Here is a 26,533-nt window from a genome sequence, read left to right on the forward strand (position 1 = left end):
AAAAAAAGTTGTGTAAACGTGCAGAGCACAGCATACAATAGGGTAAAACAGGGAAGAAGAGGCAGGAGAAGGGAAAAGACGCAAGAAAGATTAAAACTAGTAGGCCAAGGGCAACTCCCCTGTCCCTTTCAGCAGTATAATCTCACTTTTCTTTCTCTCAGCCATCTTCACATCCAAATTTAGAGGAAGCATAGTGACGAATGCACCAAATAGGGCCAGATTCACCCCAGGGTCTCTACCAGCAGCTGCAAACTTTCCTTTGCAAGGAAGCCCACACAAGTGGCCAGAACCACCCCCAGGTTAGGAGGTATTGACTCGGAGGGACATGGGATGTGAGCTTCCAGAGGGTGCACTAATTCAGCACAGTTCTGTTGCAGCCTTCGCCAGCTGGGCTCCTACTCTTAAAGCACCTCCCTCCCTAGGGGGAGTCCCCCACCTGGGTGCATGGCCCTTGCTGGTAAATCTGCCCCATAATCTTGGGACAGACTAGCAAAATGAAGCAGAAGCCATCCTACACACACAATGTAAAATGGGTGTAGAGACTGGCAGTGAATTGGGAAAAGTTTGCATGGAAAGTCTGTGGTAATTTCAGCCATTCCTTTACAGGCTGTCAGACCAGACCGCAGCTGCAGAAGCACCTTAGCCTCACTGTGTCTCTGACAGGTCGATTTTGACCCCTTTCATGTCGGAGTGTCACTTTAGAGCAATAACAAGTAATTTATAACTTTGATGATCTCATAAAGTGAGTGATTGTGCTGCTGCAATGTTTCAGGAAAGAAAAGCAAATAACAGATGACACTTAGAAGCCTGAAATGATAAAACAGGTAGTCTGCTTCAGTCTTCAATGAAAAGGATAATAACAACACGATACTTAATGCAATAATAGCTAAGAAGGAAATGTAGAGATCACTAAGCAGAAACAGGAAGGAAGAGATAAGGGTACTTAGAGAGAGGCAGTGCTCTCAAGCACATAGAGCAGGGGCATGGGTGTCAGGGCTCCTGGATTCTATTCCTGGCTCTGCTATTCACGGCCAGGTCCATCATTTGGGAGGGGCACCCATTCCCCCGACCAGCCTCCATGGCACCAAAAAAGTCTACTTAGATGCCAATCAGCCCCTTTGGGGCACTTTCCCCAAGACAAAATTAATCCCTCTCCCCTACAACACAGCTCCCCTGGGGCTGCACAGTAACCCTCCTCCCGTTCTAAACACCTGCTTTGGTGGTGCTGTTGCATCTTGTGACTCTGAAATCCCAAGCTGAGGCTTCTTTCATGAGAACCTCAGTCCCTCTTTCTGTCCAGAGGCTCCATTCAGGAGGGATATATCTGTTTGGAGCACTTGCAGTCTGGATAACTTTGATGCAGAGCAGCATGGGTGGGAGGAATTGCAAGAGATTGCTGTCGGCACCTGTTGGCCCCAGGCACTCTTGTCATTTCTTGCTACCTTGGAATGGCAAGGAAGATGGGTCTTGTGACTGAACATGCTCTCTGATAGTCTAGAAATGTACAGCTGTACCACAGACTTCACGTCTGACCATGGGCAAGTTCTTTCAGATCCTAGGATTGAAGGCATTATGGACATGCACATTATTGCTCTTAAAGAATTGAAGTAGCAGGATTAAGTGCACCCTTTACAGTGACCATGTATATCAAGTGATGGGTTCAGGGGACACCACATGGGTACCATGTACCTCTAAATTTTGCTCTCCATGAGTCCCATCTCTTGTCTTGCCTCGTGGAGGCAGTGAGGGGCCCCAATATAGATTTTCATTCTTAGCAGTTACCAGCCAAGTGGTGCTCAAAAGGACTTGAAATGCATCTACTAATCTGTCTCTTGGACTACTGCTTCAGTGTTGCTTAACACGTGGAAGGGATTCTATTGAATCCTACTGTAATACTCACTTTGCTGCTGAGATTTGGTCCTCAATTTCATATACTCCGAGTTTTCGATATACTGCATGTAGCATCTTGTCACCTTGAAAAGCTGTCCCTCTGCCATCCACAAGAGCAACAATAATTTCCTCTCTGCTTGCAAGATAGGTTATCCAGCTAATCCCAAATGTGTGCTTTACATTCTGACTGCAAGGTCCTCCATACCTAAAGGAAATATTCGCAGAATCTCACATTTAGATTTGGTGGATGATTTTAAACAACGCATTTATTAAATACAGGACATGAATAATGGAATAATTAAAGCTCAAACCCCAGATTTTATTTAATGTAAAAGAAACTTCTTGAGTGCATAGCCCCTGGTGGGCAGCCTAACAGAATCTTAATTCTGGAGAGGGGAAATTTCTGGAAGTGACTGTAGTTATACATATGTCTCATATTTTCCCTTCATATCTTCTCCTATAAGGCAGAACAGGCTCATGGTATTCAGTAGGCAGAAACAGTCAGACCTTTACTGATATAGGTGTGGGACTTTGCCAGCTGTAATCCATTTCAGTTTTTGTAGGATTAGGTTGGTCCATTCGATTTGGCCCAGAATGGCCAAGGGTTGCACTGTCCCAAGAGGAACTCTGAGAAGATATTATGCTTCAAAGTCACACTTCCTCCCCTCTCTGCCTTGTTTTGGCAGAGTGAATTACCTCACCCCTTGTTGGGATACAGTTGATCCCACACCCCTCTGCATCTGGACTGATAATCTGACCAGCAGTGAGTGGGGAAGAGGCAAGGTCTCCTTTCCCCTTTGTGCCAACTTGCTTTCTAAGGTGAATATCAAGTGAGCAGTCCCTTCTTTCTCCCTGATACCTGGCATCATAGTCTGAGCACACCTTACTAAGCTGAGCAAGACAACAGAAAGGGCTTTAGTCCTTATACACTTGAATAAAAGCTGGGGGTAATTTAGCCCACAATGTTTACATTCTTTTTCTTAGCCACTTCCGATAGACTCATATCATACTTTCCAGTGTTAACAGTGGAACCTATAATGTGCTATCTTAGGCAGTCTCATGGTACATGGAAGTAGCAATGGAATTGACTCTGAACGATATTCTGCAAATTCCTATTCTCCTTCTGAAGGACTAATCTTAGTCTCACTGAAATCAACAACAAAACTCTTATTGATTTCAATAGGATCAGGATTCTATTTCAGAAATGTAGCCTAAAATCAAAGAACTGGTGTGCTTTGCTTGTTATATACACTAATGCACTTATCCTGCACTAAACGTGACATGTCAGAACTAATACCCCTTCTGATAAAGCGGATTATGTGGAAAAAGAAAAGAAAATCTTACATACACCTGAATAAGCAGAGGATACTTCTTGGATCTATCAAACTGCGGAGGTAGAAGCATCTTGTACCACAAAGCTAAAAAAAGATATATTACAAATATATCAATGTTTGAGATGATTCTTCTATGTATGAACCATTATTTATTGGAGTAGCATATGGAAATGAGTAAGCAATGAGACACAGGATTCATGAATTGTGAGTCACAAATTGATTTAAGTCATTTTTTCTATTTAACTGTTTAAAAACAATCTTGAAGAAATAAAGTGTTGGGGCTTTTTGGGTTTGTTTTGTTTTTTTAATTAAGCGTCATACAATAATATTAGGGCCTAATTTCTGCAGGTATCTAGAAAAAAATGACAAATACTATCTCACTGGTGAGCTATATGAGTATAGGAAACATTCTATACCAATTTCTCATGTGAGAGAAAAATTAATTTACAATTAAATATTTGTAAATTAATTAATTTACATATATTAATGAATGAAGTCTCTTAACAGCATCATCTCTGTGTGGTAGGGATGTATAGTATATGTTTCACTGACAGGCAAACTGAGGCATAGTGATATTGAGTTTCTCAAAGTCAAATAGTGAATCCATGGCAGAACCAGAAATACAATCCAGGAAGCTGGAGCATGCTTCCTACAATAGAATAAGTGTAAAAATTATAGAAAAAGTAAATAGTGTAATAGTAATTCTTACTAATTCCATCCACTTCAAGTTTATTAATGTCTATCTTAGGCATTTTGATGTTTTCCATCGCAGACTCTAATTCCAAATTGTCTTCCAAGACTTTAATCTCTAGGTAAAAGAAGTTTCCATATTAGCAATCAATTTGCTTTTCAACTCCTCTCTGTTAATTGAGACTCCCTTGTTTTGTTTGTGGCTCAACTGGAAAAGAAATCTATGGAAAATTCTTACAAATACGGTAATGAGGTCATACATTGGAAAATCAAACACTTGAAGTTGTATTTACATATAAACTGAAACATTGACATATTCTGTATGGGATACAAAGTAATTGATCTTGTGTGACTATTATTTCTTCTCTTCTTGTCCACTCACACCTCAGACTTCCTACCTTTTAGGAATAGGAGAACTGGAGAATATACTCCAGTCTGCAAAATGCTTCTCCAAATGTTGACTCTAGTTACATCCATTGTTCTGAATAATGGATTACTGCACACTCCTATCTAACCTGCCTCATATTAGCAAGATACAATGTGCTTCTTTGCGTCTGAATTAATTCTTTAATCTTGTCCTCTGCTGTAACTTCATTGAATTGTAACTTGCAGACTAATTTCTAATCAAATCTCAGTATAACCATGTTTATTTACTGAAAAACTTTACAAGATGATCAAGCACCAAACATTGACATGTAAATTGAAAAAGTTATATTTTCTATATAATTAATATCCAGCACAGATGGTAGTATTGACACATTAGGAGTCCACTGAAAGCTACTTTGTGTATCAAAATTCTTTCCTATGACTAGGGATGGGCATAGAATGTTGTACCTAATGAGGGTCTGCGACCTGAATCTTCACCCCCAAACTGAAACAGAACCTTACGTGATTTTTTAAACAACTTCTGTTAAACTTTTTGTCATCATTTTACATTTTTGAAAAACACTTCCTGGTTCTGTGACTGCAGTAATACCAGAAGAATACAGGCTGACCAGGAACAGGAAATACCAGACTTCTTTCAAGAAAGTCAGTTATTGTGAAATGTCCAGGCCAGTTTTGCAGATCCAGGAATTTTGGATAGCTTGGATAAAGGCTGAAAAACCATCCTGATGTTGGAACCAAACCAAACTGGAGCTCCAGATCTTTTGAAGTTTTCCCGTTGCTTTAGACAGTCCAAGGTAACCTTCCAGTCTGGTGTATGTGAATTTAGCTGCACAACTCCCATTTGAATTAATACCTGCCAACCACAGTGAAAATGGACTCGCTGCCCCTCTTATGCAATTGCAGCCTAGTCCAAGACAAACACTGTCACGGTCACCTAACAAGAAAGCAATTAGCCAGTGGCACAAAGATGACTAAAACAAGAGGCTACATAATTACCCTTACAAAGACAAAAGAAGGCAGCTTGAATGGGTTCTTGCTGCAGTGAAGCAGCATGGCTGAGCAAGGCACAGTGAAGGCAAAGGTAAAAGTCCATTAAATTAAACATTTGTTTCCTAGGCACAAGGAGATGCCAGAGTGCCATACTGATAATTCAACACTTTGGGCACCGTTTCATACAGATTGTGCTCGTTGCTGGGGAAATTAGAATGGACCCTTAATGTGCAGATAAAAGTGGCAATTCATGCATAGATTTTGCAGAAGGAGGAGTTGGAAGAATATAGCTAGAGAACAAAAGCACACATGATGGGAATGGAACCTTTTCCAGCTCCAAACATTTCTTTTGGATTCCTCGCAAAATTTCTAGTCAACCCTTGCTCAGGAAAAATGTCAATTAGGGTGACCAGACAGCAAATGTGAAAAATTGGGACTGGCTGGGGGCAGGGGCATAATAGGAGCCTATATAAGAAAAAGACCAAAAAATCAGGACTTTTCCTATAAAATTGGGACATCTGGTCACCCTAAGGTCAATGGCAGTGTGCATCAGTAAGGGTTGAGTAGAAACTGTGTACTGAGCTCAGGATTTGGCTCATGGGGAGTTACTAATGCTCAGCATACCCACTGTTTGTAGCAATGTAAAATTTAGGGCTGGATTCAACAACAAAAATACAGTACATCCAAATTTCACAATGTAATAAAGAATCTGGGTATTGAATCTGTCCCTCAAAGACAGTTAAAAGCATCTTTAGTGCAAGTCTAAATAGTGACTTATGGGATTTATTTAGTAACTATTCAGGATAAAAACTACACACAGAAATATGCAGAATATTTGCAGTACCTCTATCATTGCTGCTGTCAAAAAGAATGGAAATAGGAATGCCCGGACCTGTAATGAGAATTAAAAGAGAAAAAAAGATTCATATTCTTTGAAACATAACTTGGTTTGAAGAGTAGAGTTACTATTAAAATATCAATGATAAGATCTGTCAGATCACTTGAATTTTCTTGATTGGATGTTTGCGTATAACTTCCTTTTTATAGAATCATAGAAATGTAGGACTGGAAGGGACCTCAAGAGGTCTTCTAGTCCATCCCCCTGCACCTACACCACAAAACAGTAAACACTCTCTTTGAAAATGTCTTACTAACAAGTGTAATAATAGCTGTTACCAAGGCCCAGGCATAGTGTAATTATACAGTCACATCAAATGACTGTATAGTTGCCCTCTTTTTGAAAATTGCTGCATAATTATGCTTCAGAATCCAAACTTTCATTTAAAAATAAATACATCTTATGGTTGCACAGAATATTTTCAAAAAGTGAACTGAACTTCCATATAGTGCTCTCTGCCTGAGTCTGCAGACAGTCTGAAACAATGCTCTAAGAAAAGGTGTGAACTATCCCAAGCCATCTCAATAATATGTCAACTCAGAAGCCTAAGAATGTCAATTAAATTGTCATAATTGTTAACCAAATGTGAGGAAGTCACCATATGCCCAATATGTCGTTGCTGTTTCATGTCAAAAGTGTCCAGCTGGAGCATTTGCCTCTCAGAAGCGACCCAGGTTTCAGATCCGTGCAAAAAGACAGAAGCCACTACTGCTTGATAGATACGCATCGTAGTCCAAGTTGATGCATGGCAATGATACCACAAAAGCTTTCAAAGAGCATAACACCCGTAGCTTTGTGGATTCAAGCTTCTTTCCCTAACAATGGAGCCAAGATACTCATGATACAAACGAGGATGTCAAGCTTTGTACCAACCAGCCTCCAGTGTCTTCCCAAGTGACTCAATGCCAGCTCAGGTGGCTTGGGCATCAGCTCTGTATGCCACAGTCCATAGCAGCCCACCAGTTTTATGCATTTGATCCAACAAAAGTTGGATGGAGAAGATCTCATGGGCAGCCTCATACATGCTGGAGGGATGTCGTGGCTTCCAACCTCACCTGCCTCGGTCTTAATATAGAGCAGGCCGCAACAATGACAGAAGACTGGGTTCTGTGGAAATGGGTGATCTGAAGCGTGCACTCTATGCTCCATGAGCAACATAATGAATTAATGACTGATTGTTAATCAGACTAGCTTCCCACCCAGTCTTGGTACCATAAGCCCCAATGTCCCCCACCAATCTGTCTACATCTCCAGCATATCTTGATATCATCTACAATGCTGTGAGGTATTTTTAATAGAAAAATCTGTGGCACAATGAAAAATTGTGAGAAATTTAAATTCAATTTAGCAGCAAAATATAAAACTACAAAGGTTTCTCTATTAATTGTACTGTACTGGGCTGGGAGCTGTGAGAGATACAGACATGAGGGGGAAGGCAATGTTGCATAATTCTGGGGTTCCTACTGCGTAACACAGGAGTCACTGCCACACACATTATGTCAAAAGCACTGCTTAGGAAATGGGTTCTTGGCCATTACCAAACAACGAAGCTCGAGGGAGGAAGGTAACTTTTAAACCCCGCAAAGAGCATTTCTTTCCTGTAGACAAAGTCCCATCCAGCTAATAGCTAAGGTTCCGTTACATAAGGTGAACTCAAAATTAACAATGTGAAATGGGCTTCTGAGAACACGTCACATTACATTTGCTAAGGTGAGTGGATTTCATGTGGTGATGACAATATCAAATATTCTTGGCAAGGATGATTGAGAGGTGTTATCATTCTGTTACATTTGCTCTGGTAGCTGTGGTTTTTATTATTTGTACAGCTGAACATTCAGTTCAAATTCTCAAAGATGGTAACAAAAGATGCTACACTACATACAGGATTGTGGAGGATGAAATGTATAGTTTTTTGCCTTTGAATTTTTATATTATATACTGTCCATTATTTACAGTGCCCTGATAATGGGTGAAAACCTGGCCCACTGAGGTCATGGCAAAATCTCTATTGATTTCAATAGGACCAAGATTTGACCCACTTCTGCCTTGAGAGCAATTTCAAAGGTTTCATATTTATCTCTGTGTCTTGCTGCATTTATTTTCAGAAAGTTTATATTTGTATATTTACATGTAAAAAACTACATCGCTTAGAAAACTGTCAGCACTTTTGGGGTCAAATTCAGCTCTAGTTTAAGCAGGCTCAAGTCCTACTGACTTCAGTGGGAGTTGCATCTGCTTATGTCACAGCTGGATTTGGCCTTCTATGTTAGAATCAAGGTACAGATTAGCTGGAACTCAAATAATGAAACAGAAAGGGGTTCCTGGATCCTGCCTTACTAGTCACTGGGTAGAGTGTGATTTTGGCTGAAGTTGGTCAGGAAATGTTTTTTTTCCTGGGAAATATTTTCACAAATTTGTTTTAGTCAATTTTTTTTAGGTTTTTGTCAAAAAACTGAAATCGCCAAAATCAAAAATATTTTGGTTCTCAGCATCTGAGAACATTTTTCTTGCAGTTTTTGGCAACGAATATTTTTCAGTTTAAAACTTCTTCTGTCAACTGAATGAATATTGCCTGGAATAAATATCATTATCTATCTCATATTCCCTTGAAAATACAATTTAGAATTTGTTTGGTCACCTACTATACATACCATAACAGACTAGGGCATAATACTTAGCGTTTTCACTGAATCTCGCTGTATAATACTGGCACCTTTCTTTCCTTAGATTACAAGTAATGCATTGTTTCCTCAGAGGATTGCTTCCAATGCTAATTCTAGGAGGAAATGAAAACAAAATAATACAATATAATATTGCTTTGAAGTACATTTTCCACATAATGCTGTCCTACCTGTTCCAAAACATCTATATTGTAAAGTCAAGTCACATTTAAATTTCACTTTCTAATCAATGGGTTACAGTTTTTCAATATTTTTAAACAATAGTTGTATGATTCAGACAATATTCCTCTCCCCCTCCCCAGTGCCAATTTTCAGATGTATGCTTAGTATTTCTGGGATTGTATTTTCAAAGTCTTCAATGTGGCCTGTCTATTTAGATATTCAGGTACTTATATGGCCCTCATCACCATAGAATCTGAGTGCCTCATGTTTATTATTAATGGATTTAACTTTCACAGCATCTCAGAGGTAGGGAAGTACTATCTTCCTTTTACAGATGGGAAACACAGGATAGGTCAGTGGTCGCAGCTCCCATTGGCCGGGAATGGCGAACCGCGGCCACTGGGAGCTGCGGGCGGCCGTGCCTGCAGATGGTCAGTGCAAACAAACTGTCTCACGGTCTGCCAGCCGATTACCCTGACGGGCCATGTGCGGCCTGTGGGCCACAGGTTTCCCACGGGTTGACTGGGATAGGTGGGATAGACTTTCCCAAGGTCAGACAGGAAGTCTGTGGCTAAGCAAGGAATTGAAGCTGGTCTCCTGAGTCCAAGTCCAGTGCCTATCCACTAGACCCTGCTTCCTCTTCCATTTGTTTGTGTGTACAAATTGCATTTAAAAACACTTGCATATGCATTTTTAGCAGTATCACATATGTGTTCAGGTGATTTACGCATACATATACACATGATAGTATCAAAATGTACCTGGAAGTGATATATACACAAATGGGAGTCACATTTTGAAAATGTATCCCAATGTTGTGTGCCCCTCCAAAATGCATGATCACTTTAAATATGGTAATACATATTGTCTATTCATTACAAGATACCTGCATATGCAGTGCAACAGCCCAATTCAAATTTTAGGTAAGAACTTCTTGATATTTACTCTTAAAATTTTGAAACTGTTTCTGACTGTGTAGAATTCTCTTTTATATGATATAAACCTAGATCCATCTGATATTAATTTAATCAATATTAATAAACATTTGATATGAACTTACTTGTATATATTCCTTCTCCCTGGATAGCCTTCAAATTCATTGCTCGAATAGAATCTATAAATTAATTTGCTTGTTATTAAGTAGTCCATGAAATCATAAGCTGTGAATTAGGATTGGGCATCCTAAATCAGAAGCCTGCTTGAAAAGTTATATTAACTAAACTTGAATTTGGATTTTGATTTTTTGGGGGGGGGGGTATCAAGATGGAACAGTGGGTGAAGTACCCTAGCTTCTCATCCCTCGAAACCTTTGTTCAAATCCTGAGAAGATGGCAAGTGAACGATGAAATTTAATTGCTTCATCCTACTTCCCAGGTGTTAGCTGATCAACTAGCAGTAATGTATAGACCCATCTGTACAACAGAGGACTAAGCACAACTGTTGAGTATGACTCAGATTCAGCAGAGCATTTGCTCAGCCCTAAGAACTGAAGTCCTGCTGAATGGTGATGAGTTTACTCACATGCTTCAAGTTAAGAAGATGCTTTAGTTCTTTGCTGAATAGAGGCCTAAAAATTTTTAGAAAAAGATGGTGGATTTTGATTTTCAAAAGGTCTTTCAGAAGCCCATGTGTGCAAAAATGTGCATATTTGTACACAAAATGTACTACAGCAGTGGCCACAGACTGGGTATTTCCACCATAGCTAACTATAGCCATGTGCATGCCCAAATACCTGATTTGTGTACACAGCTGTGGTAATTCTAGTAAAACTGCACACAGGTCCCAGGCACCTGCCCCTTTGAATATCATGGTCCAATGAGACTAATGGAACCCTGCAAAAATCAGTATAATTTGTAGTACATTCTTACGGACAGCAAATAGCACATAATAGGCTCTGCTCTGTAGAATACTTACATTGCATCATCCGTTACTTTGAAAATGTATATCGCCTCCCATTGTCCATTTGTAATTGATATTGCATTTTCCTATAAAACAACATATATAGTAAGGTTATTTCAGGAACCTACAATATGGGAATTTACTGAGGATAATTCTTTGTTTGACATACCACTGAGCCATTGATGTAATGAATATGTTTATAACCAGCCTTGTCACTAAAAATTTTGTAGTATGAAGAGGTGTCTGAAGTAAAATATGGTGTTGAAACGAAGAACTGAAACAAAGGAACATAAATAAAAACAACCAGGCTTTTTGAGCAGTTTATAATATACACAGTTTACAATATGTACATTAAAGCAACCAGAGAGTGCTTTAACTGGTCTTCCCTTTTGTCACAGTATACATTCTGTCAAACTTCTTAACTGGTAACTGGTCACAATGCCTGCCAACATGTACACACGCTTTCTGTTTCATGCAGGTGGGATTATTTTGTGTATGTGTGTGTGTGTGTTTGGTTTGATCAATTTTTTAATTTAATTTTTTAATTATAGTCAGAGTTGGTGATTTTTAAAAATAAAAGTTTTTCAATAAAATTTGTATTTGTGAAAGGTGCCGGGACTAAAAATCCTGGTGACTAAAGTTTTCTGTTTGTACACAAAGCAGGTACAGCACAGGGCCGAGGCTGTCCAAGCTTCTCCACTCTGCCCCACCAATATGCTTCAGTCCTGTTGGGGAATAAAGATAGTTCAATCTCTATTCCTGCTCAAACGTTGGTCTTTGTTGAGACAGTCAACAAGGGAGCCAGTTAGTGCCAACTGTGATTTTTATTTTTTAAATAAGAGAAAATGGTCCCACAGAAGATGGTCTGAAGCCATCAACCCATTTCACATATGCCATCAGACACTCATTAGGTCTTATGACTTTCCAACACTGCAGACCTGAGCTGTATTTGAACTTGTGACCCAGAGCTAAATTGTTCTGTATTCCATTATTAATCATCCAAACCATGAAATCCCCCATAGAGAATAAAGCAAAATTATTTTGTGCAGTTTCTATTAGTTTTTATAGCAATCCATCATCATTAATCCAAAAGTGAAGATAAGGAAAAGGGGATCAAATAAAGTGTTTTATCCCTGTAGATGCATTGTATTTATTTCAAATAATAGGACTGTGTACACTGAAAATTGAAGTTTTCAATTAAGACCACTGTAAGAAGACCCAGACACTGCTTGATTGAATCTTGGTAATTGATCTTGTCATGCTTGAGGAGTAATAGACATATATGTAGGAGATAGATAGCTAGATAGATATCTGAATGTTGTGAGAGCTATTGGACATACATATTTATATTGGTGTATTGGCAGTTGAAAGCAAGTATCAGCTACCCACAGGTTACTGGTCTCTGGCTTCAAAGGCTTCTCCCTCGGTGAAGAAGAGCAGCACTTCGCATAAAACTGTGCTCTTTGAAAACACTGTTTACATTTCAGAAATGTATTTATTATAGACATGTCTGGAGGAATAGGAGCTGCCCAGTGATGCCAGAGGAACTTTCTTTATCTACGTCCTCTGCCAGCAGAATGCTCTCGCAGCCACTCCTGGTACTGTGCACTTAGTTCCTTCTCACTTATGTGGATGTGATTTCTATAACTTCAGTATAGCCCATAGTCATTAAGACTGAGATTTGCAAAGTCAATGGGAGGTGGGCACCTACCTCCCTTAGGCACATTGAAAATCCCAGCCTTAAAATGCATCAGGTGTAGTACTGTATATATATTGCATGACACAGTATGATACCAGCTTATTCATATTTCCAACATTATTGTGAAGATAAGTAAATGACTGTAGCTTTTTATTAAATCACAGTAAAAAACAACAAAAACCCTACTCCACCAGCCCATCCTGTCTGACTCTCTTCTATATGCTGCCGATTCTGAAAAACAAAATGAAGGGCAAAACCTTTAGGATGTGTAGGAAAGAGAAGAGCACAATTTATTCACAGAGAGGAAAGTTCTTCAAATAAATATGCAACTGCAAAATTACACTGTAGAAGGATTTTAGGGCTAAATTCAAATCACTCCTGAAATAAGTTCCAGGAAACCTAGAAGGATATCTGACAAAGGTATCAGGACTATATTAACAATCTTCCATAACATATCAATAAAAACTAGAATTAATGGCTGTTTTATCTCAGTTAATTTTTCATTAAAAAATCAATCCTTTCAGGACTATTAATGTTAAAAATGTGGGTTATATCCCAACTATGGTAATTTGGCATAGTTCCACTGACTTCAATGGAGTGATGCTGATTTACATCAGCTGAGGAATGGAGCCTGTATTTTATGTTCATTTTCAAATTTACACCTGAACTTGTCCCATAGACTTTATATACTGTAGCACAGATCACACAGTTGTAAGAGCCTTTTATACCCAAGCACAATGGGGCACTGATGAGCAATGGGGAATTCTTTCTCCTTTTCTCCTCTGGCAGAGGCTAAATGCATAGGATCATATTCTGGATTCATTTATTTACACCTTTGTAAATCCAGAGTTATTCCATTTAATTCAGTGGAGTAACTCTAGCTTCACAGCAACATAACTGAGATCAGAATCTGATCCGCTTTCTCCATGGCATTCGAACTCTCAGCAGTCTGGAGAGAAAACTCTTCACTACTCTGCAGAGAGATTCTGGGGACTCTAACTAGTGTGAATAGTCCCACTAAAGTCAATTAAAATATACTCCTCTTTTAACATAATTCATATTTATAGAATCAATGGCTGAATTTTTCAAAAGTGAGTAGTGATTTGGGGCACCTCAATGTTTGGGACTGAGATACCATAATGTGACTGGATTTTGACAGAACAGGTACTCAACCTCTCTAAAAATCATACCGCTCTAAGGTGTTTCAATTGGGTACACAAGAAGTAGAATTAAGGATTAACATGTAGAATTTAGACACTGAAAATCACTGGTCACTTTAATCTGGGCATCTGGAACTCCTCATACCGCTAAGGATTTTCAGGATTTAGGCCCTTATAATATTTTTATTGTTGACCTTTAAAAAATGGCTTGTACAGACTTAGAATGTATTCAAATCAGTTCTTTTACCAGCTCTAATGATCCTTTTACATTTTAAGGCTTTGATTTGTGTTTGACTTAGAAAGTTTCTAATGCATTTCCAATAGTTTCAAATGACTTTTTCATTGCAGACTGTAATATCCTGATTGTTAGATGAAACTAAATTATTTACTGGTTAATGCTAACAATTCTGCATGCAATAGATTTATAAGTTTTTAAATTTTATAAATTAGGTTTTTATTTAAACTGTTCATTTAATGGAACATTTCTTCACAGTCTGGAGCCCTGTGAAATGTGCACACCAAAATTAGCTCTCAGAAGAAAACATTTTGCATTTCTTATTCTTAATGTAGCGTCTCATTAACATTCAGAATTGTGCCTTTTCCTCCTCTTGTCAATCCTGCAAGGTGCTATGCACCCTTAACTCCCACTGACTTTAGTGGAAGTTGAGCGCATTCAGCACCTCAGCACTCAACACCTTGCAAGATGGAATCCTTGAACAGCATTCTGTTGAATAATTAACTCAGCTGCTTGGCTTTGTTTCTTATTAATAGAAAAATGCAAACAGAAAGGGTAAGATTTTTCAAGTTAATAAGTTTACAAGTAAAATAACATTAAATTTTAACTTTGCGCAATTCTGCCCACTAGCATCTTACAGTCAGTTCACAACTTAGGGCCTGATCAGCAAATGCTTAAGCATATGAGTAATTTCCATGGGACTACTCATGTGAGTAAAGTTACTCAAGTGCTTGTGCTAAAAAGTTCAGGCATATTTACATCTATGCATTTTGAAGAACAACTTTAATTCAATGCCAAATAGAAAATGTTCAAAACAATTTCATTTATGAAATAAGCAGCCCTTTTTAAGGGACAAACCTCCAAAGACTTAAGGATTCAAGTAAAGCTCTACCTCTGCATTCCTGATTTATTTGCCTCTGTTTTAATTAAGACCTTGATCCCACAAATACTTAAGCATGTGTGTGACTTTTCTCCCACAAGTAATCCCGTGGATTTCTATGGGACGACTCTTATGTGTAAAGTTACTCAAATACTTAAGTATTTGCAATCCTCCCACTCACATCACCATGTTTTCATAGGCCTCAATCCTGCAAACGCTTACACACACAACTTTAAATTTGTTAGTCTCTAAGGTACTAGTTTTCTAGCACAAGTACTCCTTTTCTCTTTACACAAGTAGTTCCATTCAAATCAAATTGGCCTCTATGGGACTATTCACATAAATAAAAGATAAACACGTGCTTGAGCGTTTGCTGGATCAGGGCTTTAGAAATTACTTGTAAAATATATTATTTTCGAATGCATAAAGCACAGCACATTTATTGTACTTTATGCTCTTGGTTTAATCTGAAAACAAAGCAAAGATGGAACTGTTTTTGCCAGTGGAAATGCACAGAGATGCACTTCTTCAGGACAAATAGAGCTAATGCAGCACTCCCATCTGTTCGCACGCCTTCAAATGGCCATTTGTGCAAACTTTAATATGATAAAAGCACTGTGTCACTGTATAAACAAAGTATTAGGGAAGCATCAACGCAATTAAACAAGGATTATGAACACAATCCTGCAAGATGCTGATCACTTTGGCCCCAATCCAGCAAAGCACTTAAGCACATGCTTAATTTTAACATGGAATTAGTCCTATTGAAGTCATTTACATGCTTAAAGTTAAGCACATGTGCTTATGTGCTTTACTGGATCAAGGCCAGAATGATCAGCATCTTGCTGTTAGACCCTTTAATCCCTTGATGTTTATAAAACCTTTTGATTGTCAATATAATCTTTAATCCTCAAAACACATATATCTTACTGATGGGACACAGATTCAATTTTAAGGAAAATCTGAATTGAATCTGTTATATAATGAAAATGGCCTTTTTTCGAAATGTAAAATTGCTTATAGCAGTGGCTCTCAACCTTTCCAGACTACTGTACCCCTTTCTAGAGTCTGATTTGTCTTGCATACGCCCAAGTTACACCTCAGTTAAAATCTTATAAAAGGAGACATAAAAATACAAAAATGTCACAGCACACAATTACTGAAAAATTGCTTACTATCTCATTTTTACCATACAATTATAAAATAAATCAATTGGAATATAACTATTGTACTTACATTTTAGTGTATAGAGCAGTATAAACAAGTCCTTGTGTGTATGAAATTTTAGTTTATACTGACTTCACTAATTCTTTTTATGTAGGCTATTGTAAAACTAGGCAAATATCTAGATGAGTTGATGTACCCCCTGGAAAACCTCTACATACCCCCAGGGGTTCAGGTACCCCTGGTCAAGTACCACTGACTTATAGGACCCTGATCTGCAAATTGCATTTGAGTAACTTTACATTACTGTGTCTGAATTGCCCCAGTGCAACTGTTCATGTGTGAAAAGTTACTTGCATGCATAAGCTTTTGCAGGATTGAAACTTAACTTCCTTTAAAGTCTCAACAATATCTGCTGTACATATAATTTGTAAAGTTCATTTGAGTAAATTGAAATGTCATGTCCTTTATATTTGCAGTATATAAAATAACAAAAACAATTTTACAAAACAGACAAACTTCTATCTTTATAAAATTGGTTGCTTGATTCTATGTACCCTAAGCTTCAGCCTGAAGTGAATATTTATGGATGGTTTAACATAACCTCTAGAAGCAAGGTTTATGCCCATTATGAGAGACTTTTGACTACAGGAGCATGAATGAGACTGCCACACTAAAATTACTGTACTTGTATTAACCATTTTTTGGGGCATCTGTATGAAATTTATCAGTGAAATGTTGACCACAGCTGTCTCATCTCTGCACATCTTCCTCTCACTCTTAATGTACAGTGTTTTGAACTATTCCAACACAGCCTTAACGTAAACTTCCAAAGCACATAAATTGGATGCATTTTTTCACAATTAGGCTCCTCCCTGTGAGGAGATCTCCTGGCTCAAAAATAGAGGAGAATTAAACTCAATAGTTTTGAAGTCAGTGGATATCTGTTTTGTGTTTTTATTTAAACTCATTGAAAAAAAGTACTGACAATTTGGATTTTTGCTTTTGTAACTAGATTTTATTTATGTATTTACTTTGCAGAGGAGTCACGATATCATGAAATAATTCACCATTAGTTCTAGGTTATTACTTACAGTAACTCCTCACTTAACATGGTAGATATATTCCTGAAAAATGCTACTTTAAGCGAAACAATGTTAAGCGAATCCAATTTCTCCATAAGAATTAATATACATGGGGGGGGGTAGGTTCCAGGGAAATGTTTTTCGCCAGACAAAAGACTATATTTTTTTATTTAGAGTTGAGAGAGAGAGAAAAAGAAAAAAAAAGTTTTAAACAAACAATGTAATACTGTACACAGCAATGATGATTGTGAAGTTTGGTTGAGGTGGTGGAGTCAGAGGGTGGAAGAGGGTGGGACATTTCCCAGGGAATGTCTTACTGCTAAATGATGAACTAGCACTTGGCTGAGCACTCAAGGGTTAACACATGTAGCCTCACACTCTACAAGGCAGCACGAATGGAGGGAGGGGAGACAGCATGGCAGAGAGAGACAGAGACACACACTGTGTGTGTATGTGTGTGCGTGCATGCATGTGAGAGAGAGAGACACTCACACACACCATGTGTGTGTGTGTGTGAGAGAGACTTGCATTGCCCCTTTAAAGTACGCTGACCCCACTCTAAGTACACTGCCTTTTTAAGTAGATCAGCAAGTTGAGACAGCACCTGCTGCCAGCAAGTTCCCTCCCTCCTGAGCCGTGTTGTGTCCCCCCCTTCTCTGTGGAGATGGGGTAAAGGAGCGGGGAGGGGCAGGAGCAGGGAGGGGGACACCCGGACATTAGCACCCCTCTTCCCACCCCCCCGCACAGCAAGCAGAGGCTCCCGGGAGCAGCTCCAAGGCAGAGGGCAGGAGCAGCACATGGCAGTGGAGGGAGGGACAGTGAACTGCCTGCAATTGGTAGCCTGCTGGGCAGCTGCCGCACAGGGAACTTAGGACTTAAGGGAGCTGATAACGGGGCTGCCAGTCCACCCTGGTTCCAAGCCCCCACCAGCTAGCTCCACCGGGCTGCTCTTCCTGCAAGCAGTGGACAAAGCAGATGGCTGCCAAACAACGTTATAAGGGAGCATTGCGCAACTTTAAACGAGCATGTTCTCTATTTGATCAGTGACGTAACAATGAAATAACGTTAACCGGGACGACTTTAAGTGAGGAGTTACTGTATTTAGTTTAACAGTAAGGATGATTAACTAACGTAGTGGTTTTCAACCTTTTTTCATTTGTGAAACCCTAAAAAATTTCAAATGAAGGTGCGATCCCCTTTGGAAATCTTAGACATAGTCTGTGGACCCCCAGGGATCTGCAGACCACAGGTTGAAAACCACTGAACTGATGGAACAAACAACCAAGGAAAGTGAAAAAAAACGAGGAGTACTTGTGGCACCTTAGAGACTAACAAATTTATTTGGGCATAAGCTTTTGTGGGATAAAACCCACTTCATCGGGTTTTAGCCCATGAAAGCTTATGCTCAAATAAATTTGTTAGTCTCTAAGGTGCCACAAGTCCTCCTTATTTTTTTTGCTGATACAGACTAACACGGCTATCACCATGCAAGGAAAGTGGAGGATTCTTCATCTCTTGATGTTTTCAGAACATGATGAATACCTTTCCAGATTGCTTTAGTCAATCACACATTATAGGGCTCAATACAGGGGTAACTGGGGGAAGCTCTATGGCCTGTGTTATACAGGAGGTCAGGTTAGATCAGTGGTTCTCGACCAGGGGTACATATACCCCTGGAGGTACGCAGTGGTTCTCAACTAGGGGTACGTATACCCCCGGGGTTATGCAGAGATCTTCCAGGGGGTACATCAACTCATCTAGATATTTGCCTTACAACAAGCTACATAAAAAGCACTAGCAAAGTCAGTACAAACTAAAATTTCATACAGACAGCGACTTGTTTATTCTCCTCTATATACACTATACACTGAAATGTTAGTACAATATTGATATTCCAATCGATTTATTTTATAATTTTATGGTAAAAATGAGAAAGAAAGCAATTTTTTCAGTAATAGTGTGCTGACACACTTTTGTATCTTTATGTCTGATTTTGTAAGCTATTAGTTTTTAAGTGAGGTGAAATTTGGGGATATGCAAGACAAATCAGACTCCTGAAAGGGGTACAATAGTCTGGAAAGGTTGAGAGCACTGGGCTAGATGATCTAATGGATCCTTATAGCCTCAGAAATCGATGAATCTATATTCAAAGTTCGGTAACTTCAACTGTAAATTTGGTTTCACAGCAATGTTAAGTATATATTTCAATGTGCAGTACCTCTGGACAGTACCAGGAATTGGAGTTTTCTTGGAAGTCACATACAGCTAAGACAGAAAAATTCTGGATTCGCTTTAGCCATTGCACGCCGATTCGATTATCTGTTACCCAAGTGAGCCAAGTGAAATAGTGATCACTAAAAACAAGAATGAAAGCTGGTTATTACAGTATACAAATGGGCTATTGCTATTGCATCCATTATGGCCCCAGTCTTGCTCTATTAAAGACAATGGAAAAACTCCCATTGACGTCAATGGTGTGGCCTTATGTGAGCCTTATGTGAGCAAGGATTGTGAACTGCATAAAGAATGAACCAGTAAAGGCAGTATCTAAAACTTCAGATTAGCTCCAAATCCATAAATATGAAGCTGTAGCATACATAACAGAACCTCCAGAAAAGAAAATAAGAGGTTCCATCATTTAACAATAAACAGAAAGAAAAGGAAAAGAAGATGAATTTGAGAGCACACTACCTTGATGCTATCACTGCAGGAACAGGTACTTCCTTAGGACCTAAACCTTCAGGGTTAGTAGTGTCTACAATAAACACTCTAACGGTAGGATTTTTAGCCCCAGCCTTCAAAGGAAATGTATTACCAGGTTATTCAAATCAAGCTCTGGAGGATTAGCTACCATTTAAAAAAATTAACATTTTTTCTTGCAACAAAGCAATAAGTTTTTTAAAGAATTTAAAGTATTTTGAAATATTGATATTATTGAACATAATGGGGAAGATTTTGATCTTACATACACTAATGTAAATCTGGAGTAACTCACTGTGGCAGTTTGTTATTCCACTTAGCATTAGTTCATGCATCAAGAAGAAAAAAAATATCTAATTCAATGTCCAGCCAGACAGCTTGGGAGAAGAAAACATGAAATTAGGTGGAAGTTCTTCTCTCCTGTGTACAATGTAGATCTCTGGAATGTATACTGCCCCAGTTTTGGGGAGAAGACTCCAATTAGGGTCATAGGAGATCTCCAGTACAGAACAAATAACTTGGCCTTTTTTTTTGAACTACAGCTATAAGACCTGAATCAAAGCCCATTTAAGTCAGTGAGGACCTGACTGACCTGAAGTCCGTGGGCTTTGGATCAATCCCTAAAGGATTTAAATAAATTTGAGATCTTGGGGAGGACGGATAGCTCAGTGGTTTGAGCTTTGGCCTGCTAAACCCAGGGTTGTGAGTTCAATCCTTGAGGGGGCCATTTAGTGATATAGGGCAAAAATCGGGGATTGGTCCTGCTTTGAGCAGGGGGCTGGACTAGATGACCTCCTGAGGTCCCTTCCAACCCTGATATTCTATGATTTCACACCCTCTTATTTCTCAGTGTAATGTAGGCTTTTTTTTAAAAATACAATATGTTATGATAAAGATATTGTTAAGCAACACAATAGGTACATCAGGTAGGAAAGCAAAGTAAGGCCCAGATCCTCCTAACCTTTATGCACATGCTTAACTGTACTTCCATGAGTAGTTCCATTTATTTCATTGGGACTACTCCCATGTGTGTAAAGTTCTACACATGTTTATGTCTTTGCAGGGTTGGGGCTCAAGTTTACTTTCTTCAGTTAATTCTAAGATAGAGCAGGATTAAACCCTGCTCTACAGCAGTACAAACATTTTTCATGCACATTTTCGGTGTCTCGATTTAAAAGCCATCACAACTCATTTACAAACCAAGGGGAATGAAATGGCACCCATTTAAAATAAGCAACATACCTTTGGATATGGAATAGTTATTTTGCTAGGATATTGGTCCTCACCATAATATGAATATTCAATAACTGGTATGTCAGTATCATTAAATTCTACATATGCTATAAACTTTCCATTTGGAGACCACCACAGAGCATATTTCACAGCAAGCATTTCCTCTAAAAAAAATGTACATGTTACTTACAGCTCATCATTTATGACCTAACAAAGCAATATAACCTAAACTTATATCTTGTCATCAGTGTACTCATCACTCCTTAACAAGAGAACTGTGCTACATAAGAAAGATCTTGACTCTGCAAAGCATTTAAGAACATTAAATCCTTGAGGGGGCCATTTAGGGATTTGGGGCAAAAATTGGGGATTGGTCCTGCTTTGAGCAGGGGGTTGGACTAGAAGACCTCCTGAGAACCCTGATATTCTATGATTAATAACTTTATTCATGCTGTAGTCTATGTTAAGTAGAAATTTGGTTTTGGTTTAAGTTAGCCTAAGCATAGAGGAGTAGGGAAAATTGAGATGACTAGAGTGAGAAAAGGTATAGGTAAGTTGGAGATAATAAAATGGGAAAATTGAAGTTAGAAAGGACATGACCCAAGGCTATATAGTGGCTATGTTTCAGTTATAACTGGTTTTAGCACAGACTTTACTGAGTGTTTTTAAGAATTGTGAATGTTTTATTAAAATGCTATCTATATTGATAGTAGGGGAAAGACAATTGGTGCAGATGTTAATTTAAATCATGTGTAATGTAAAGAACCAATAAGAAGCTGGCAGAAATGTGAAGGGGGTAGTGGGTAGGTTTAATGTTAATTAGTATTATAAGAGTAGTTTTGTTACTACTGGGCAGAGCTCCAATTAACATCAAACGGGCACCGCTAGGTTCCAGGATGACAAGGCTGTATTCCACTCTGTTTTCACTGGACTGATGATCACTCATTAATACACTATTGCGTGTAAGTATAATTGTAGTAGTGTTCAAGTGATAATTGCATGCCAGTTTGCGTAACTAATCATTTTTTAATAACATTTAGTTTTTATCATTTAAACTGTTATTTAGTGGTTGTCTACTAAATACATTTTTGTAACCAACCTGGAGGTGCGAACCTGAAAACTAAATTATGTTTTATTGCACCCTTATCTTTAACAACTTAATATTCATTGGGAACATTTCAACATAAAAGTTACAAAAGGTTACAATGCAGAGAGACCCATTTAAGTCAGCCATTCATATGCTTAAAGTTATGTATATGGTTAAGTGTCTTGCTGGATTGAAGCCTAATCCTGCTCACATTGAAGTCAAAACTCTCCCTGAGTTTCATTGCCATTAAATAAGTATAAAAGAGACATGAGTCTCATCTGCAAAGTTCAGATCCAGATCCAATCTCCCCCCAAATTTAAGTGAGTTTTGATCCAGAATTTTGTTTATACATTATAAAAATGTGCCCAAGCCACAACGTTTAAACTCCCAATAGTCAGGGTATTCGGATCCAGTGCTATGGTTCAGATCTGTATCTACATAAAGAAGGGTTAACATCATCCAGTGCACAATAATGTTCATTATAGCTGGAATGCTTCATGAACTTCTTTTAGAAGTGGACTTTTAAGAAAATGAAGGATGGGACCTAGTGAATAGTAATTATGAGGTTGTCCCAACCGTTGGAAGCAGCATAAAGGCAGTCACCATTTCTGAAGGAGCAAAGAATTCTGGGTGTGATCAGGAGAGAAGGAAGGGGTAGTGAGCATGGGAATCAGGTGGAAACTGATTGGAAAATATCCTCCCTTTATTCAAAACACTGCTCTGTGGAAAAATAAATTATGCGCAGTACATTAAAAGCTCATGTTTCCTGTCAGAAAAATACCTTAACAAATTGGTGTATCGTTGATTTTTAAAAGTGGATTCATTCTGTTCCTAAACACCAAAAAAGGATTTTCATTCTGCACCAGACCACTGGTTTATCTGGTCAGGTACTGGGATTAGCCAGAAGAAGGCAGAAACTAATAATGAGCCTGGACTTTTGTGCAATGCAATGCATGAGGTTGAGGGGGGAGGAAGATAGGATATTCCTTCTTGATCTGTTTCAGAGTAACAGCCGTGTTAGTCTGTATTCGCAAAAAGAAAAGGAGTACTTGTGGCACCTTAGAGACTAACCAATTTATTTGAGCATGAGCTTTCGTGAGCTACAGCTCACTTCATCGGATGCATGCCGTGGAAACTGCAGCAGACTTTATATATACACAGAGAATATGAAAAAATATCTCCTCCCACCCCACTGTCCTGCTGGTAATAGCTTATCTAAAGTGATCATCAGGTGGGCCATTCTCACCTGGGGGGGTGGAGGGTGAGAAAACCTGGATTTGTGCTGGAAATGGCCCACCTGATGATCACTTTAGATAAGCTATTACCAGCAGGACAGTGAGGTGGGAGGAGATATTTTTTCATATTCTCTGTGTATATATAAAGTCTGCTGCAGTCTCCACGGCATGCATCCGATGAAGTGAGCTGTAGCTCACGAAAGCTCATGCTCAAATAAATTGGTTAGTCTCTAAGGTGCCACAAGTACTCCTTTTCTTTTTGCTTCTTGATCTGGACAGGTAAATGATTTATGTCCTGAAGTAATACGTCTGGTTACTAGTATCATTATCACCACTTGTATAACTACAGATATTAAATGCCATAACGTTTTCCCCACTCCTTTACAAAATAAAGCTACAGTATGCATTTCCATGACCTACTGGAGCAGTGAACTCCATAGAATGATTATATGATGTGTAAAAATACATGCCCTTTCACGGATTCTAAATGTACTACTCTTTAATTTTAGGTGCCCCCTTGCTCTATTGCAACAGAATAAAAAGTAGGCAATTATTAGTTATCATTTCCCAAAATGTAGGATCTCTTACAAACTGCTGGGACCCAAAAAACAATGCACCTACCCAGCCTTCTAAAACTCCCTCCTATATATTGATAGGATTTTGCAATAACAGTGCGCTCTTCTGTTCAACCTTACTTTTGCACTTCTCTAGTTACAAGAAGTGAAACCCATCTTTTGCTTGTACTTGTTTGCATATAAGGAACAACACAGGGCAGGTTGTGCTGATATGGTGAGACATCAGAACATCGTTGGCATGTCGTGAAACAAGAAGCTGAAAGATAATCTCAAAACAAGTCCACCGATCTTTGGGTCCATGTAAGTGCTCCAGGCTCAAGAGAGGTACTGGTTTACAAAAGATTAGCGCAGGCAAATATATTTATTAATAGGCCAGCCCAATGGCTTTGTGGTAGCAAATCAAGCTACTTCTTGCTGGACTGAGTCTGAATCTTGATCTTGGTTTGAAGTCACCACAAGACATGAAGTAGTGGTGTTGTTTTTCAATGGAAAACTTTTGCACATACTCTGCTGTACTAGCCTCCTGGTCAGTTCAAACAGGAACCAGTGCTCCAAAGGGCATCGGGTTCTAAGGAAGGATGGTTCTAAGGAAGGGAAGATGAGCCTATCTAGTAGGGATAATTTTTTGTGTGAGGAGGAGGAGGAATTGTGAAAATGAGGAATAAAAGGCTTGGCATGGAGCCACAAAAATAAGGCCCCAGCTTCCTTGCACTAATAAGGACTGGATAGTTGCACCCAACTGAACATTGCCACCCCAAAAGGGCACTACAGGATCACGTCAGACAACAGTGGATGAAAGGAATATTTACAAAGGGCTAAATTCAGCCCATGGTCTCAGGTGGCTTCTGCTGGCACAGCTCCTGCTGGAAGGCATCTAAGGAAGAAAGTCTGCTGTGGATCCCCAGTGAAAATTACAGATGTCTTAATCTGGCAGAAACTCCCAACTGAAATGTAGCAAACTCTGGGCTCTAAATGCAGCACCAACTTGCACAACACCAGAGATTTTAGGGGAGGAAGTGAGAAGTTACGTATCTAACTGAAGCGATAGGCAAAATTTAACGGCAGAGACTGTAGTTTCCTGAGCTGAAATTTTGTCAGGCCACTGCGGCTAACATCTCTACTCTTATGAAATCACATTATGAAATGTGACATGGTATCTTGGATGATCACAGGCCTTTGATTTCTCATCTCATTGGAAACTGGGACCCTCACTGGGTGGCTCATGGACAGTGCATAATTACTAAGGTGATTGGCACATCATATGCGTAAACAGGCTCACTAGTGACTTAGAGAGAAGACTGCAAAATACTAAATCACCAACACCGTTTCTTGCTGCACTTAGATGTTGCTTGGTGTTCTCCCATCTAAGTTCTGACCAAACCCTGCCTTGTTTAATGCAGTTTTCAATATTAACTTACCTTCATAGACCCAGTCAGGAATTCCATTAAATATTACATTCTCTTTTCCATTACTAGTTATTTTAATAGCTGGATCTTCAGGATATTGTTTCAAATAGATATTATTCTGATACACATATGCCTAAAGATGAGAATTTATTTGTTAGGAATATATACAATTATAGAAAAAGGTCTGACCAAATTTTGTACAGTCAATGCTATTGTGTATACATTAGAAATGATAATAAAGTAAAATAGATAGGCCAAATCTGGATATCCTTAGTCAAGTAAAATTACAATTGAAGCCTTTGCAAATTTTCCCAAGAACCTAGTACCTCCTGTGGGACTAGGTTTGGATTTGATCTAATGGAAGTAAATTACAATTTGAAGGCCAAATTCTGCTCTCAGTTACAGCAGTGTAAATCCACAGTAACTCCACTGAATTTTTCTCAATATGAAAAAACTGCTATATTTAAACTGTTGATGCAGGTATCTAACTCCCATTAGCTGTATTGGAAAGTACATTGAATGAAAAAAAAATCCTGAAATATTCGTCATAAATGAGCTTCAAAGGATTCCAAGATACAGTTAGGTTTAGAAAAGCTTGTAGTCCTCTTTGAAACTCATTCAAACTTTCTGAAACTCTTGTATCTTTCAACTGAGCTAGAAATCTCAGGTGAACAGGCTTTCTTGTGAGATTTCAGACATTTCTATTTCTGATCCTAGCTGGGATCAGCAAGTACAGCACAAAACATGAGTCTATAATATAAATTTTAAAAGGCAATCAGACTTTACTGGAAATTCAGAAAAGGCTCAGTTCATATTCAGTTTGAGATTTGAACAAAGGTTCTTATTTTAGCTGAACCCATTTGTCCATTTCTGTTACAAAAAAAGGAGCCTGATCCCATAGCCCTTGTTCATCTCAAACTCTTAGTAAACTCAATGGGAGTTTAGGGTGTGCCAGGACGGCTGCATCAAACCAAAATGAGAGGAATTTCTTAGAAAATTGTGTTTCTTGATACTACAAATATTTGATTTAATAACATAAAAGTAAAATGTCAATTGCACTGCATTTTAAATGACCAGCACTCAAAATTCTCAGGTGGAGCATGTAGCCTGTTTGACCTCTCTTCTTCCATTGTCAGATTTGGA

The 26,533-nt window shown here is 38.7% G+C and overlaps 1 protein-coding gene across 1 annotated transcript in view; it reads right to left on the reverse strand.

The window, feature by feature from the left end:
• The window catches only part of FAP (fibroblast activation protein alpha), a 54,344-nt gene that overhangs the window by 14,076 nt on the left and 13,735 nt on the right, over positions 1-26,533 (reverse strand). The window contains exons 8-20 of the mRNA XM_084643571.1: positions 25,403-25,523; positions 21,097-21,251; positions 19,846-19,949; positions 19,373-19,508; positions 12,817-12,861; positions 11,101-11,205; positions 10,947-11,017; positions 10,093-10,146; positions 8,841-8,965; positions 6,136-6,183; positions 3,934-4,032; positions 3,239-3,308; positions 1,901-2,095 (exon numbers count right to left, since the gene is read on the reverse strand). Coding sequence (XP_084499697.1) covers positions 1,901-2,095; positions 3,239-3,308; positions 3,934-4,032; positions 6,136-6,183; positions 8,841-8,965; positions 10,093-10,146; positions 10,947-11,017; positions 11,101-11,205; positions 12,817-12,861; positions 19,373-19,508; positions 19,846-19,949; positions 21,097-21,251; positions 25,403-25,523 — 1,328 coding nt within the window. The remainder of the gene's footprint in view (positions 1-1,900; positions 2,096-3,238; positions 3,309-3,933; positions 4,033-6,135; positions 6,184-8,840; positions 8,966-10,092; positions 10,147-10,946; positions 11,018-11,100; positions 11,206-12,816; positions 12,862-19,372; positions 19,509-19,845; positions 19,950-21,096; positions 21,252-25,402; positions 25,524-26,533) is intronic.

The sequence above is a fragment of the Lepidochelys olivacea genome (assembly GCF_965140295.1).
Source record: "Lepidochelys olivacea isolate rLepOli2 genome assembly, chromosome: 11".
NCBI classification, from domain to species: Eukaryota; Metazoa; Chordata; order Testudines; family Cheloniidae; genus Lepidochelys; species Lepidochelys olivacea.